This window comes from Schistocerca nitens, chromosome 2 (genome assembly GCF_023898315.1).
Source record: "Schistocerca nitens isolate TAMUIC-IGC-003100 chromosome 2, iqSchNite1.1, whole genome shotgun sequence".
Classification (NCBI taxonomy): domain Eukaryota; kingdom Metazoa; phylum Arthropoda; class Insecta; order Orthoptera; family Acrididae; genus Schistocerca; species Schistocerca nitens.
In genome coordinates this window covers 1,068,548,653-1,068,566,903 of record NC_064615.1, presented here as the reverse complement: position 1 = coordinate 1,068,566,903, position 18,251 = coordinate 1,068,548,653, and the positions used below count along the sequence as shown (strand labels likewise).

The 18,251-nt window shown below is 39.4% G+C and overlaps 2 protein-coding genes across 2 annotated transcripts in view; both read left to right on the top strand.

The window, feature by feature from the left end:
* Positions 1-10,953, top strand: part of LOC126237457 (farnesol dehydrogenase-like) — a 71,529-nt gene extending 60,576 nt beyond the window's left edge. Inside the window, exon 6 of the mRNA XM_049947594.1 lies at positions 10,767-10,953. Coding sequence (XP_049803551.1) covers positions 10,767-10,808 — 42 coding nt within the window. The 3' untranslated portion in view covers positions 10,809-10,953. The remainder of the gene's footprint in view (positions 1-10,766) is intronic.
* LOC126237454 (dehydrogenase/reductase SDR family member 11-like) overlaps positions 1-18,251 on the top strand; it is a 421,354-nt gene that overhangs the window by 161,591 nt on the left and 241,512 nt on the right. The gene's annotated exons all lie outside the window — the stretch shown is intronic.

Below are 18,251 nucleotides of genomic sequence, written 5' to 3'. Positions count from 1 at the left end.
GATCTTAAATCAAAAACAGATACACACGCAGTAGATATTCAAACAGTGACAGACAGATTTGAACAATTAGAACTAACACAGGATTCTGATGTTGTCAAGGCTGACGTTAGAAAACTGAACGAAACTACACGCAAGTTGGAAAAACAGATTAATTCCACCGATTCTAAAACCGATGATCAGGCAAAAATACTGACTGAAAAATATGATGAATTGGCCAGTCGTATTGATGCTATTGAAACCACTAATGACAATAAATCAGACGATACTTCACCGGTTTCATTTAATCAAACACCGGAATTTCAAAATCTACAGCAGACTATTAATGAAATTGATTCGTCTAATAACATGTTGCGCAGAAAGTTGTCTAGTTTACAACAGGAAGTAACACAGATGAAAAATATTTCGGTTAATAACGCATCACAGCAGACGCCACTTTGCGAATATTTGTCAGATTCGCGCAACGCGTGTAATTTGGGTAATCTACAAAGAGGACACGACTTTGATTCCGAACAATCACAGTTCAACAGATTCTCTTACAACCATGAACCTGTTGCGTCACACAGAGACGATAATTTCGATTACAAACATTTTCTGTCAGTGAGAAAGTTTAAAGTATTTAAAAACGACAGAACACAGATTCACCCGCTAGATTGGATACAACAATTTAGCTTTGCTTTTCCACCGTCTTGGCCTGTCACACACAAACTTGAATTCATTTGCAGCTTTTTGGAAGGCGAACCGGCAACTCGTATGAGACCGATCGCGAGACAGTGTTACTCGGTAGATGAATTTCAGAATGCTTTTCTGTCAGCGTATTGGTCGAAGACGACACAGCGCGGAATTAAAGATCAACTAATTAGTTTGCCAAATTATGAGAACTCCAATTTTCCCAGTGTGACGCAATTTTTTGAGCACATGGTCCAGCAGAACCAGTACCTAAGTGAACCCTATAGTGAATCTGCACTTATTCAATTATGTATCTCTAAATTACCACGATCATTAAGGGTGTCACTTCTCACGGGTCAACAGAAAGAAAATATTTCAGCATTCAGGGATCTGTTGCAGCTTTTAGAAGTGCAGCAATCTGATTATTCTTTTGTAAACAAAAATTTTTCGTATAACAACCAAGGCCAACAGACGTACAGCAATTATGATCAGACACGTAATTTTAATAGGAAAAGTAACAGACGCTTTAGGCACGACAACTACCAGAACTTTAATAGCAGACAAAATTCTCATTATCAATATAATCAAAATTGTCAGCAACAGGAACCACCTTTTAGTAACAATAGACGTTTTCCACCACAACAGCATGAAAGTCAACCGGTTAACATACCTAACCAACAATGGAATGCACAAGGTCAACCAGGCTTTAATGTTACGCCACGTGCACGTACAGTCCCTGATACAACAAATAGTAACGCACGGCAGCAAGGAAATAACTACGTACAGAGAAGACAGTATTTTAATTCATATCGCAATGCACCGTATAGGAATGACTATCACGACAGACGTAATAATGACGAGCGCAATTATCAACGTACATATAATAACAGTCGATCCTACCAGCAACAAAATGATCAGCAACAACATATTCTAGTAAATGAACCCGATAGTAGGTATCATCCAGAGCGTAATGCGTCTGGAAGAAGTAATAGAACTGTTCAAATAGTAGAAATGTCGCAACATCCTCCAGAAAATAATAACACGTCAGATAGAATCTGACTAGATACTGTACAGGTTGCATCTTCCAATAACACAAGCACTAGTTCTGACACGCAAAATGTTGTTCACGAGAATGTAATTACGTTTGACGACATCAGAGACACTCTTTTGCAGGAAAAACCAGTTATTCAGAAAATCATTTCACATCCTGTTATCGAAATTAAAATTGGTTCATCGAAATTTTCAGCAGTAATTGATTCCGGATCACCTATGTCAGTCATTAATGAGGAAACTTTCAACGAGTGCAACAAAGAGAATATTTATCCTACATTTCCTTTAGGCAAAACGAAAGTGAAAGGAGCAGTATCGAGTAAAGGAGTGGATGTTAAATTACAGACGCATTTATCATTTTGTATTGGAGGTCATACTTTTCATTCAAATTTTTGGATTGTTCCCTTATTGACAACAGATGTTATTTTAGGCATGAACTTTCTGGTACAACACGACGCAGTGGTTGATTTTCAAAATTCTTATTTAATGTTGAAGGACGAAAAAGTACAATTAGCTTTAGAGTTTCAGCATTCTTTATCTGCGGAAGAACAAACAATTAACCGCACAGAGGTCATTTCCGCAACACGTAACATAGACTGTAATTCCGCATTGTTCACAGACACGTACGTACATAACTATAACACTCCAGACGAAACTGACTACGACGTAATGCAGATGATTTCCGATAAAGTTAAACAAAGCAGTGCAAATACAGACGACGAACGAACGCAATTACACAAAATTCTTTTACAGCAAGCTCCAGTTTTCGACAACATTCCTGGTACTATGTCCGGCTTTATGTACGAATTTCAAGTCAAACAGCACGACACATTTAAAGCAAAGCATTATCCCATTCCATATATCCATAGAGAGCAAGTTAAAAAAGAATTGCAGGATATGCTTGACCAAGGAATTATTGAACCAGCAGTTAGTCCGTACATAAACCCGCTACATATTGTTAAGAAAAAAGATGGCTCATTTCGCCTTGTACTTGATTCACGCCACATAAATGACATTATTATTAATGAAACAGATCGACCACAGACATTAGAGGAACTTTTACAGAAATTTCATGGTACAGCTATTTATTCTACATTAGATTTGAAATCGGGATTTTGGCAAATTCCACTTCATCCGAATTGCAGAAAGTACACAGCTTTTCTCTGTTTTGGTGACTGTTATCAATTTTGCAAATTACCGTTCGGCTTAACTATTTCCTCTGCAGCCTTTATTCGCGGTTTGAACACAATACTTCCGACAGAACTGAAAGACAGAATTACGACGTACATAGACGACATTCTTATCGCAGAAGCTAACTGGTCTGAACACAATATGATTCTTGAACGACTGTTGCAAACTTTTCGTGCACAAGGACTTACAATTAATCTCAGTAAATCGCATTTTGGCAAAACTTCTATAAAATTTCTTGGACACGTAATTTCAGCAGAAGGCATTGCGCCTGATCCAGAAAAACTTCAAGCTCTACGTGACATTACTGTTCCTACAACGAAGAAACAATTACGCAGTTTTTTGGGTTTAATTAACTTTTTTTCGTAAATTTATTCATCACTCTGCTTTAGATACACCTAGATTATGCCAATTAACAGGTAAAAACACTATTTGGTCATGGGATAAGCAAGCACACTCTGAATTCGTGAACCTGAAACATGCTTTGTTGAATGCTCCACTTTTATCGCACCCAGATCTTACCAGAAATTTTTCTATTGCCACCGACAGTTCCAACACAGCTTTAGGCGTACACATTTTTCAGGAAATTGAAGAAGATAGCTCTACAGTAATTAAAAATATCGCATTTGCAAGCCGTATTTTGTCACCTGCTGAACGAAATTATTCCGTTACAGAACTGGAAACACTATGTGTTGTATGGGCTTTTACGAGATTTCGGCACTTTCTTTATGGCAGACATACCACCGTTTACACAGATCACAGAGCTATACAATTCTTACTTTCGGCTAAATTTACTCACGACAGGTTAAGTAGATGGAAACTTTATTTACAGGAATTTAATTTTACAATTGTTCACATTCCCGGCACACAAAATGTTATAGCAGACGCACTTTCTCGTTCTCTCAGCAACAATCAGCAAGACGTAGCAACCAACTTCTGCAAAGCAAATTTCAGCGTCATGTACATTCAACAAGTTGCATTTGAAAATTTTATTTCATCGTCATTACAGGACATAGCACGAGAGCAAAGCAAAGACAATGTGTGGAAAGAAATTAAACACCTTTGGCAAGATAAGAATAATGTTACAATTAGAAACCACTACACTGTACGCAATGACATTCTGTTTCGCCGCTCTCATCCAGACAGCAACAATTGGTTATTATGCATTCCTGACGAACTTGTTAACAAATTAATCTGGTACACTCATTTAAGCTACGCACATTACGGAGCAAGAAAATGTTTTCTGATACTGAGACAGAACTGTTATTTTACAAACATGGAAAAACGTATACGACAAGTTATAGCGTCATGCAAAATTTGCCAGAAAGCTAAGTCTGACACCACTTCACACATTCCTCCATTATATCCCATTATACCTGTTAAATTAAGACATATGGCTGCAGTAGACATTTTTGGTCCAATTCCGAGAACTAATAGAGGTTTTTGCTACATCTTTGTCGCTGTTGAACTCACTTCGAAATTTGTTACCTTCACTCCGTTACGTAAAGCTACTGCCAAAACTGTTTCGAAAGCATTTGTAAAGCATTTCTTATTTCATGTAGGGCATGTGATGAAAGTAATTTCAGATAATGGATCACAATTTCGTTCTGCTATATGGACACGCATGTTACGAGCTAGAAACATTTCTCCGATTTATATATCCAAGTACCACGCCTCTTCGAACCCTTGTGAACGAATAATGAAAGAAATTGGTAAACTGTGTAGGATATACTGCCACAAAAGACATGTTAATTGGGACACACACGTACACTCATTTCAAGATGTAATTAATTCCATTCCAAATGAATCCACTATGCTACCTCCGTCTGTTATACTGAAAAACGTTGAACCACCAAACAAAATCAAAGAATTAGTAACATTTCCTACATCTCGTCGATTACGACACCACGAAATAATTGACATTACGCTGAACAACATCAAACGTGCCGCAGAGCGCCGGAGAAGACAGCAAAAACAGGTTTGTAGACACCGAGACTTTCACGTTGGACAGAAGATATTAGTACGTACACACTATTTATCCAGCAAATTAAAAGGTAAGTGCAGTAAATTTGAACTTCTATACGCAGGTCCATATCGGATTCGCAGCATTCCTCACCCCAATGTTGTACACGTCGAAACTCTGAGAACCAGAAAATCGAAAGGCAACCATCATGTGTCAAACATTAAACCCTTTATCGAATGAAACCACTTTACGATGTAACATGCTATGAGGCCGTTTACACATTTTATGACCACTTATGCAATTATATTCACATGACTAATTACTGATGATTATCGTATTTTTTCTTGGCAAGTGCCCGGCAAGGTAAGATTAGCAGGTCGCTCTTCTTGTCATTACACATCAGACCGTGCATATTTTCCAGATGAACTTACACATTTTGTGACCACTTATGCAATTACATTTATGTGACTACCTATTGATGATTATCGTATTTTTTCTTGGCAAGTGCCCGGCAAGGTAAGGTTAGCAGGTCGCCTTTTTTGTGTTACACATCAGACTGCACATTTTCCATTTTTTTGTGTGTATGACTGTTTTCCTGTTTTGTTTGTATGCACTGTGAACTAGTTAAGGTATAACACACACCAGTTGACTTTGAAATTTTTTGCCCTGTGATATCTTAACATCGTGACTATTTTACATTTTCTCTTTTTTTTTTTGCTGCTGCATTATGATATTCTCTGTACATTTTTTGCCTTTGAACACTGTCTATGCTTTTGACATATTACGTTTTTCTGTCATGTTATGTTGTATGCTTAATTGAGTCACCATTAACCAGTCACTATTTAATGGGTATATGATTTAAATGCAAGACATTAATCTTTGTTCATCAATTTCAGAAATAAATGATGCGTACAGGAAATGAATTAAACAGAAGTGGGAATTTCACCTATGGAATAAACGAAAGAAGATGCAATAAGCTAATGAGGACGAGTAAATGGATCAGAATTAACAAGCATTAACCAGAATATATTATACACATCGCAGAATAGCAGTCTTAACTAATTTTTTCTTTCAGAATACAAAGCGATTGATGCAAGCTGTCAGACAGAACTACACATTTTAGTTTTAAGTGATGAAATATGCTAGGGATTAGGAATAGTTGTGTGATGAATAATGAAATGATTTTTGCAGATGATAATGAATGCTGATAATGAACAATGATGAAGAATATGGTACTATGAATAATGAAGTTTTTGTTTACAGGTGATGATAATGATGGAGTTATGATGATATGAATAATGAAGTTTTTCTTTACAGATGAGGATAATGTTGAAGTTATGTATTTATGCTATGTAGTTATTTAAGTATTTGTTGCAGTTTACTTTGACAGCAGGTGTTATATTGCGTAGTAGGATGACTGAAGGTTTTGGAAAGGACAGCTAAGGAACACATTTTTTATACACATTTCACTACCTGTTAATTCGAAGTTCACTACTTTTCAGCATAGTCTGCGTTTCTTCTTTCAGCTCAATAATCCATTTTGTATTTTTCTTTCAGGAGAAGCTTTTTATGATACTTACTAAACTTGTTACTTATTATACCTGTTCTAGTACTTGCATTTTTCTTACCCACTTGTGTCTATCATTTATAAATGTGATAACCTTGCTACAGCTGACTCATGACGAATGACGTTACACAATCTTTTCATTTATAGGAACAACCTAGAAGCAATTTTTTCTCTTATTTCTTCTTGCTTTCCCTTATAATTACCCAAAGCAATGCATTGCTAGCAGAAAAAACAAAATGTATTAACAGTCCCAGATAATGTCACTAGTTTATGATAATTCTGAATAACATTGATCAGCTCTGAATAGTATGTCACTTGAATAATGACTTCTTAATGATACCTAAACTTAATTGCCACTATCTATTGTAATGAGAGTACTTATTATGCCCATGCTTATTAATGCTATGACTGTAATTAACTGATTTTTAATAATGATTTCTTAATGATATGAAGAATACTGAATGATGAATAATGTTTTATACTATTCAATACTTGCTGGCCACTGAGTGCCCATAATTAATGTAACTTATAATGCCCATGATTATTAATGCTATGACTGTAATTAACTGATTTTTAATAATGATTTCTTAATGATATGAAGAATACTGAATGATGAATAATGTTTTATACTATTCAATACTTGCTGGCCACTGAGTGCCCATAATTAATGTAACTTATAATGCCCATGCTTATTAATGCTATGACTGTAATTAACTGATTTTTCTAATAATGATTTCTTAATGATATGAATAATACTGAATGATGAATAATGTTTTATACTATTCAATACTTGCTGGCCACTGAGTGCCCATAATTAATGTAATTACTTATTATGCCCATGATTATTAAGGCTATGACTGTAATTAACTGATTTTTAATAATGATTTCTTAATGATATGAAGAATACTGAATGATGAATAATGTTTTATACTATTCAATACTTGCTGGCCACTGAGTGCCAATAATTAATGTAACTTAACGTTTTGTTAGTGTTTTCAATGATGACTTCCCATATTAATACTGAATGATGATAAATATTTTGTACTAATCGAAAGTTGCTAGGCCACTGAATGTTAATAGTTACTTGTAAATATGTCATTTGAATGAGGAAAAATGTTTTGTAATACTCAATACTTGATGGCGATTGATTACCACTCTTGTCTTTAAATTAATTAATGAACATTTTTCTGTAATACTACATTCATGGTACAGAAATGTTCAATGACTAGAGTATGGATACCGCAAACTACTTATGTAATCACTAATCAAGACTTGTGTGTTAGTTAATGTCCTTCACCTTCTGACCTAACTACCTGAAATTATTGTAACATCCATTTGTCTTGTCCATCCTCATTATCATGGAGCACTATATTTGGTTTTTGCACTAATTCTACGTTGGTGTGCCGCCTCTTAAAAGCGTGGTGTTGACACGACATGCTGTCCACCACCGTAACCGATGAAGACGTTATTCTGGTCCCACTGTTTGGTGTACCTGGTATACTGCCAAATGATAGTATGGAATACTACTACGACGTTTCACTGTCTTGATAAGCTGATAAATACTTCTGGGAACGGAACTGCAGATTGTATCACTTAGTTGTGATTCTGTGGAAAGATATGGACTTTCAGTGCAGCTATGTGCAAACTAAAGTGCTACAACCATGATGCAATCCTTCCTTTCCTATCCTAATAGTGAAAATCATTTTTTTACTAACACCATTTATGTTCATGGCATATACATTTTTTCTCGATTTGTTGAACTCCAGTGCGAGTACACTTGTGTCACTTGTCGACATGATTTTTGCCATTTGTTGTCAAAATACTAAAGACATTTTCGATTTGTTTTGAAGTGCAGTATGTGTGCACTCTTGTCATCTCTATTGTATATACTTTTTGTGATTTGATGATTATTTACCCTTGTGTTTATTTGTTATGAAAATGTTCAAAAGCTTTTCAGTGCATGTGCACTTATGTGAATATGTTTTCAACTGAACTCCAGTGCCTCTGCACTCTTCCCAATTTACGATATGATTTGTGTTCATTCTGTATACCTTTTATGATTTATGTCACTTGTTACTCATTGTATATACATTTCGTTTTTTACTGATATGTTGTCCACTGCAGTGCATGTGCACTCATGACACTTGTCAACATGATTTTTTTTTTGCCTGTTATGAAAATGCTACAGAATCTTACAGTGCGTGTGCACTTTGTTATTTGTCAAATAATTTGTATATACATTTTTCTGATTTTCTGATACGCTCTCTACTCATTGTACTTATATTTTGTCTTGTCTGTAATGTTTTGTAATTGGTGCATGCGCACAACATTTAATTCATGTATTACATCCAAATATTTTGTAAATGTTAATTAATTAAAGGAAAAATTTGTTACGATGGCAAGTCCAAATGACTCACCATCGCTGCCAAATTTTTGCCCCCCCAGTGGAGGGTTATGAAACACGTATGTTGTGCGGCAGCGATGCTGAGACATTGTAGAATCTCTGACCAGAGCAGTTGCGCTCGACTCGCAATAGCGAGCAGTCAGTCAGTCAGTAGCAGTGTGCAGTAGTCAGTCCTCAGTAGTGCTTGGGAGTCGGTTGCTAGCAGTAGCGGAGAGCAGTCGGCGGGCGTCGGCATCGCAATGGTCGAGATTCAGGACGAGGTATAATTTATTTAAATAAATAATCATGCAGCTTTGCGCTCATCAGATAATGTAACGAACACTCATTGTAATTTAACTTTCAAAAATCGCCCCCAATAATAATTTTGATTTAAAACCAATTTTAGAGACAATCATTCAAATTTCCTTCCATTTCCTTTTAACAAAGATTTTTAAAAGGTACTTCCAATGCTTTTCATGCAAGCGCCAGAGAACAATAAGAGCAGAATTTTGACATGCAGTTTCACTAAGGTAAGAAATTTATTCTCGTTTCGCACAGGGCAAACACCGACTTTTCGGTTTAATTGATTTTTGATTATCACTGTACTTCCATTGTCATGGGATTATGTTTCATTATTTAATGGGAACTTGTACTTGAGTCAGATTGCTTATTTTCATTTAATTGTCCTTGTCATTAATATTTTTGCGGGAGGTTACACTTGGCTCCATTTCTATTAAGTATTGTCATTCGAATTTTTTGAGGGGAGGTTACAAGGTCTACGTGAACCAGCCTGTAATTACAGATATGCACGCTTGGGGCACTGATACGTAGTGTACAGTTTAGGTGTATCGTGTAATAGGGGCTTTATGCTATGGGAGACATACTCCCGTTCTTATATAGGAGCTGTTGTAATCGAAGACACGCTCACAGCTGCAAACCCCCTGCATCCCTTCATTGCTGATGTCTTCCCTGACAGCGATGTCATCTTTCAGCAGTACAATTCGCCGTGTCTCGGAGACAGAACCGTGCTACAGTGGTTTTTGGGAGCATTATAATGAACTCATGCTGATTTTTTTTTTGGCGACCAAATTCGCCTGTTAATTCTATGGAACCCATCTGGATCGCTATCGGGCGCCATTATCGTGTACACAAATCAGCGACACTTTATGTACCGAATTACATGACCTGTGCATAAACATCTGATGCTACATACCTCCACAAACCTACCAACAAACGGTCGGATCCATGATACGAAGAACCAGTGACACATTTCGTTCCAAAGACGGACAAACAAGCTATTAAGCAAGTGGTCACTATATTTTGGCTCATCAGCGTAATTTCACTGCACTTTGAATGACGGAACCGCTGATCGTTATAGCGGTGTTCCGTAAGTATTCCCAAAGTAGTGAAGATGAACGTCCATCAAATGGAAAATTTCGGTGTGCCAAAAGAGACAGCTAACAATCACAGGGTATGCTAAGAACCTTCTATTCGATAAAAAGACCTGGCAACTGGTTTCTCATCAGTGCAGTGGTCGGAGGTACCAATAAAATATTCGTCTTTTCTATTTAGCTGCAGTAGGGTTTCTAAATTCTTGGGCACCCACACTGTACCTTTCGGCGTTTAACTGCTCTCATTAAGTCTTGTTTATACAATATATTGTCTGGAAAGTAAATAGTTTTCCATGGACGAAGGGCTAATACGGTCGTGAGATTGGAAATACTCCTTATCGCACAAAATATCTGCAGCAATTATTGTTTGTTAAGTTATTTTAAAAAGCTGGAGCTATATTGCAAAATGTTTGCTAATGACATCTTAATTATATTCACATCTAATGTTACTGGGCGTGAGGCGTTCCCTCTTCTAAAAAAAAAATTCTATATTGAAATGAAGTTATGTAGCTCAATTATTTCAAGCTCTTACCTGTAACGTGTCAATTCTTGTTGCAGGTGCACGATGTAATTGTTATGCCAACCGGCCAACCGTTCTAAGGAAAAGTGAGATCGTGTATCTCTCTGCTAACGATTGTGTGGCGTTCAGTATTTCTCTAATACATATACTGATGAGTGAACAGTAATACTATGGTACAGTTGTATAGTTGGAAATGTTTTACAGAATAAACAGTCTCTTGTTAAATGGTGTATCTGTTTGTTATTTTTTATACCTAGAATATTTTTCAATAAAACACTCTAAATGATACTCCATTTTAGAATGCTCGTTAAGGGTAAGTGATTTTTAACGTTGTAGTTGATAACGTATGTCATTCATCTTGGTTCTTAGGAAAGAGGACGTAGGTAATCGATGAATTCTGTGCATCGTTCACAGTATATTAAACTTTCGTTCTCTCTGTGGCGAAGTTTATAAGGTTGCTGACAGCTAGTTCACCAGTAGGCCCAAAAAAGTTATTATAGTACATTGACGAATAAAACGACAACTCACATCACTAAAACGAATGGCTTCATGTCCCGGCGAAGTACTTGGATCTCGACGATGACCGAAGGACAACGACTTGCAAGTACTCGCAGTATTTCCTCCTATCAGAGCGCTCAACATCATGCACGAACCGTTCGCAGTTGACAAACTGCCACAACCATTATTCAGTTCACTTTTAATTCCTTCTCTGGCTTTCTTCCTTGATGAGTTTGGGTCCTGAATCCTGGGTCTGGCGTCCGCAGCTCGTGGTCGTGCGGTAGCGCTCTCGCTTCCCGCGCCCGGGTTCCCGGGTTCGATTCCCGGCGGGGTCAGGGATTTTCTCTGCCTCGTGATGACTGGGTGTTGTGTGCTGTCCTTAGGTTAGTTAGGTTTAAGTAGTTCTATGTTCTAGGGGACTGATGACCATAGATGTTAAGTCCCATAGTGCTCAGAGCCATTTGAACCAACCTGGGTCTGGCGCTCTTACTTCCACTTCAACGCACAAGATAAAAACACCAAAGACGCAAACACAAACACACACACACACAACGATGCTAACTAAATACGCATACTGCGTACACAACACTAACCAAACACTACTAGGTCCTTTCACACAAGATACAGTCCAGCGTCACATATACAGTTATAACAATCACAGAAATTGGCTTACATTGTGTGAAACCGAATTTCTGAAGGATGCAATTGATCGTTGTGACTGGGTCATCAGAGTCATGATAATAATTTAACGCAGGTAGCATAGTAGCATAGTAGTTAGCGTATAAGCCTGATGTGATGAAGGTTGTATGTTCAGATTTCGACAAACGCAACGAAACCTTTGACAGGACCAGAAATGGTTAGCGAACAGGTTAACACAGTAAACAGAAAATTTACTTGAGTTGTATTTCGCCAAGCGAAGACACATCACAAACAATCCGGAAAGAAACAGAGTCCACCTATCAGAGTGTTAGCAAGGAAGGGACTCTCTGCACTAAATCTCAAACAATGGAGTCGGGGCCGCGATTAGGTGGCATCGCCACAGCAGCAAAGTGTCTCGAAGTTGAGTGGTTGCCGCCAGCCTTCCTATACTGCAGCAGCAGAGGGCGCTTGTGGTGCTGAGCTGAAGAAGAGGTGGCTCAGCAGGTACGCACCATTGGGTCCGCTAGATCCTGCTCGACTACTGTCATCATCTGACAGAAATTACAATTTGGTTCCCAAATTGAAGACACTGGTGGGGTGGTTTCGATACATGATACCAAAACCCTATCAGCATTGCCTGATATAATTCGATACATCTGTTACTTGGTAATCACCCAACACTCTCTTTTCAAGACACCATGTAATCGGTAAACCTCACAAACCTAAGAGTAACTTCTTTTTCTCCCATAACTGTAATATCTTTTCCAAATTTCTCGTTAGCTTCCTCTAGAGCTTGCTCAGTATACAGATTGAGTAAAACAGTGGGTATGTTACAAACTCATCTCGCATCACTGCTCAGCTATCAGCTCCAATCATGTTCTACGACTCTTATAAACACAACTTGCTTTCTGTACAAGTTGTAGATAACCTTTCTCTCCCTACCCCAGAAATGAATCAGCCCATACTCCTTCAGTTGAGACCGAGTTTTCCAGGTTCCTCTTTGTTTTATAGCAAATCAACTAGATGGAAATCGCCTCCCATATAATCCCATAAAGATTTTCTCCATCCTAACTGAAGCTCATCTGGTATTTCATTAAAAACGCTCTACAGTGGGGTGAACTGAGAACAGTCCACTGAAGGATGCAATTTGGAGTAGAGAATGAAACATAAAAAAAGGATCACGTAATTTCCAAGATTCACCAAATATGTACAGCCAAGAAGTCAGGATTCCTTTCTTACACACACATACTAAATAACAATAGTCTCCCAACAAAAAAATTTAAAGTGGTTGGAAATGCTTTCTACAATGGATGCATAGGATGACTGTAGCCGTGTTACTCGTTTAAGGAGAAGTCTTCAACGATCCACTAATACTTAATATCGACGCAATTTCTGTGTTAAATCGTCAATGTGACAATGCAAGGGATACAGACAACTGTCAGTAGTGAATCGAAAAAGAGAAACTTGACTCTCAAGAGGAGATCCATATGTTGACAGTAGATGCGTTACCCGCTTCTGGAGAAGCCTTCATGTATCGTTTAGTAAATATAGCGACGCAATTCCTGTGTTAATTCGACAATGTGAAATTGTGAGGGTTACAGCAAGCAGGCAGTGATGCATCGGAAAAATGATAGTGCGGTCAAAATAAGTCATCAGTAGATTGATGGTAGTAACCTCACACGCTCTGGCAGAAGTCTACATGGATCTCTCAGTGTTTAATAGCGACGCAATTTCTGTGTTAACTCGTCAACGTGAGGTTGCGAGGGATACAGTAATCTGGCAGTGGTGCATCGGAAAAAACACTTGACTCAAAAGAGAAGATCCATAGGATGACTGCAGCCGTGTTACTCGTTTAAATAGAAGTCTTAAACGATCCATTAATATTTAATATCGACGCAATTTCTGTGAAAAATCGCCAATGTATGAATTCAAGCGATACAGTAAACTGGCAATAGTGCATCCAAAAAAAAAAAGACACACGACTCTCTACAGGAAATCAATACATTGACACTAGACGCGATACTCGCTGATGGAGAACTCTTCATGTATCCTTTAGTATACAGGGTGTTACAAAAAGGTTCGGCCAAACTTTCAGGAAAGATTCCTCTCACACAAATAAAGAAAATAAGTTATGTGGACATGCGTCCGGACACGCTTAATTTCCATGTTAGAGCTCATTTTAGTTTCGTCAATATGTACTGTACTTCCTCGATTCACCGCCAGTTGTCCCAATTGAAGGAAGGTAATGTTGACTTCGGTGCTTGAGTTGACATGCGACTCATTGCTCTACAGTACTAGCATCAAGCACATCAATACGTAGCGTCAACAGGTTAGTGTTCATCACGAACGTGGTTTTGCAGTCAGTGCAATGTTTACAAATGCGGAGTTGGCAGATGCCCATTTGATGTACGGATTAGCACGGGGTAATAGCCGTGGCGCGGTACGTTTGTATCGAGACAGATTTCCAGAACGAAGGTGTCCCGACAGGATGACGTTCGAAGCAATTGATCGGCGATTTAGGGAGCACGGAACGTTCCAGCCTATGACTCGCGAAGACCTAGAAGACCTGGGGAAGACCTAGAAGCCCGCATCTCGTGGTCGTGCGGTAGCGTTTTCGCTTCCCACGCCCGGGTTCCCGGGTTCGATTCCCGGCGGGGTCAGAGATTTTCTCTGCCTCGTGATGGCTGGGTGTTGTGTGCTGTCCTTAGGTTAGTTAGGTTTAAGTAGTTCTAAGTTCTAGGGGACTGATGACCATAGATGTTAAGTCCCATAGTGCTCAGAGCCATTTGAACCATTTTTTTGAAGACCTAGAACGACGAGAACACCTGCAATGGACGAGGCAATTCTTAGTGCAGTTGACGATAACCCTAATGTCAGCGTCAGAGAAGTTGCTGCTGTACAAGGTAACGTTGACCACGTCACTGTATGGAGAGTGCTACGGGAGAACCAGTTGTTTCCGTACCATGTACAGCATGTGCAGGCACTATCAGCAGCTGATTGGCCTCCACGGGTACACTCCTGCGAATGGTTAATTCAACAATGTGTCAATCCTCATTTCAGTGCAAATGTTCTCTTTACGGATGAGGCTTCATTCTAACGTGATCAACTTGTAAATTTTCACAATCAACATGTGTGGGCTGACGAGAATCCGCACGCAATTGTGCAATCACGTCATCAACACAGATTTTCCGTGAACGTTTGGGCAGGCATTGTTGGTGATGTCTTGATTGGGCCCCATGTTCTTCCACTTACGCTCAATGGGGCACGTTATCATGATTTCATACGGGATACTCTACCTGTGCTGCTAGAACATGTGCCTTTACAAGTACGACACAACATGTGGTTCATGTACGATGGAGCTCCTGCACATTTCAGTCGAAGTGTTCGTACGCTTCTCAACAACAGATTCGGTGACCGATGGATTGGTAGAGGCGGACCAATTCCATGGCCTCCACGCTCTCCTCACCTCAACCCTCTTGAATTTCATTTATGGGGGCATTTGAAAGCTCTTGTCTACGCAACCCCGGTACCAAATGTAGAGATTCTTCGTGCTCGTATTGTGGACGGCTGTGATACAATACGAGATTCTCCAGGGCTGCATCAGCGCATCAGGGATTCCATGCGACGGAGGGTGGATGCATGTATCCACGCTAACGGAGGACATTTTGAACATTTCCTGTAACAAAGTGTTTGAAGTCACACTGGTACGTTCTGCAGCTGTGTTTTTCCATTCCATGATTAATGTGATTTGAATAAATTAAGCGTTTCCGGACACATGTCCACATAACATAGTTTCTTTCTTTGTGTGCGAGGAATGTTTCCTGAAAGTTGGGCCGTACCTTTTTGTAACATCCTGTATAATAGCGACGCAATTTCTGTGTTAATTCGACAATGTGAAGTTGTGAGGGATTCACCAACGAGGTAGCGGTGCATCGGGAAAAAGGTACCTTATTCCCAGGAGGAGATCAATACATTGACACTGGCAGCGTCACACACTTGGGCAGAAGTCTTCATGCGTCCTTTCGAAATCAATAGCGACGCATTTTCTTTGTTAAATCGCTAATATGACAATGCAAGGGATACAAACAACTGTCAGTAGTGCATCGCGAAAAGAGAAACTTGACTCTCAAGAAAAGATCCATATGTTGACAGTAGATGCTTCTGGAGAAGTCTTCATGTATCGTTTAGTATATATAGCGACGCGACGCGGGGTCTACAGTAAAGTGGCAGCGATGCATCAGTCACTAGTTACTAGAGACCTGCGAGCCGTATTTGTCTCTTGGAGATAAGTCGGCAGGGAGCCTGTTTTATGCATTGACGAAGCAATAATTTTGTCTCATCCTCATTCTAAGGCTGCAGTGACTACAGTAAAGTTGCAGTGATTCATAAGTTACAAAGTACTAGATATGTTGGCAGGGTGCCTGTAGTATAGAATCGCAAAGCAATATTTGTGTCTCATCGTCATTGTAAGAGTGCAGGGACTACAGTAATGTGGCAACGAAGTATCAGTTACAAGCTACTAGAGACCACAAAGCGGTATTTCACTCTTGGAGAAACGTCATAAAGAGCCTGTGGTTTGCAATAGAGTGCCAATTTTTTTGTTTCATTGTTATTGTAAGATTCGGGGACAAATGCAAGGGAAGAATGATGAATTAGTTATAAGGTACGGGACACCTGAGAACGCTATCATCCTCTTGGAGATACTTCGGCAGGGAGCCTGTTGTGTGGATCGCGAAGCAATTTTTGTGTCTTATCGTCATTGTAAGTGTGCGGGGACTACACTAAAGTGGCAGCGATGCATCAGTTACAAGGTACGAAAATCCTGAGGACGGTATTTCTGTCTTGGAGATACGTAGCCATGGAGCCTGTAGTATGAAATCGCGATATAATTTTTTTGTGTCTCTTCATCATTCTAAGGGTGTAGGGACTACAGTAAAGAGTCACCAATACATCAGTTACAAGCTACTAGAGACTTGATGGCGGTAATTCTCTCTTGGAGATACGTCGGCAGGGAGACTGTGGTATGGTATCATAACCAATTTTTTGTGCCTCATCGTCATTGTAAGGTTGCGGGGACGACAGTAAAGTGCAAGCGATGCATCAGTTATAAGCTACTAGAGACCTGATGGTGGTATTTCTCTTTTGTACATACGTCGGAAGGGAGTCTATGGTAAGCAATTGTGAAGCAATTTTTTTTGTATCTTCGTCATTGTAAGGGTGCTGGAACTACAGAAAGTGGCAGCGATGCATCGGTTACAAGCTACTGGAGACCTGAGGGCAGTATTTCTCTCATGGAGGTGTGTCGGCAGGATGGCTGAGGTATGCAATCGAAAAGCAATATTGCTGTCTCTACGTCATTTTAATGGTCCGGGGACTAAACTAAAGTGGCACCGATGCATCTGTTTTAAGCTGCTAGAGATCTTAGTTCAGTATTTTGCTCTTCGAGATACGTCGGCATTGAGAATGTGGTATGCAACCACGAAGCAATATTTTGTGTCTCTTCCTCATTGTAAGGGTGTGGGGACTACAGTAAGAGGCACTGATGCATCAGTTACAAGCTACTAGAGACCTGACGGCTATATTTCACTCTTGGAGATACGTCGGTAGGAAGTCTGAGGTGTGCAATCGCAAAACAATATTGGTGTGTCATTGTCATTCTAATGGTGCGGGGACTAAAGAAAAGTGTCAGCAATGCATCTGTTACGAGGAGTCAAAGACCAGAGCTCAGTATTTGTCTCTTGAACACATGTATTCAGATAGCCTGTGGTATGCGGGGACTACACTAATGTGCCTGCGATGCATCTGTTTTAAGCCGTTAGAGATCTGAGGGCAGTATTTACCTCTTCGAGATAAGTCTTCAGGCAGAATTTGGTACGCAACCACGACGCTCTTCTTCATTCTAAGGGTGCGGGACTGCAGTAAACTGGCAGCAATACACCAGTTACAAGCTGCTGTAGACCAGAGGGCAATATTTGTCTCTTGGATATACGTCGGTAGAGAGCCTTTAGTATGGAATCGTGAAGCAATTTTTCTGTCTCATCGTCATTGTAAGAGTGCAGAGAATACAGAAAACTGTCAGAGGTGCTTCAGTTACAAGCTACTAGAGACTTTAGGGCGGTATTTGTCTCTTGGAGATACATCGGAAGGTACCCTGCGGTTTGAAATATCGAAGCAATATTTGTGTCTAATCCTCATTGTTGGGTTGCGGAGACTACAGTAAAGTGGCAGTGTTGCATAGGTTACAAACTACTAGAGACCTGAGGGAGTTATATATCTCTTGGCCATACTTTGGCAGTGAGGCTTAGTACGAGTCGAAAAGCAATTCTTGTGTCTCATCGTCATTCGAATGGTGCGAATGGTGTGGGGACTTCAGTAACGTGGCAGCC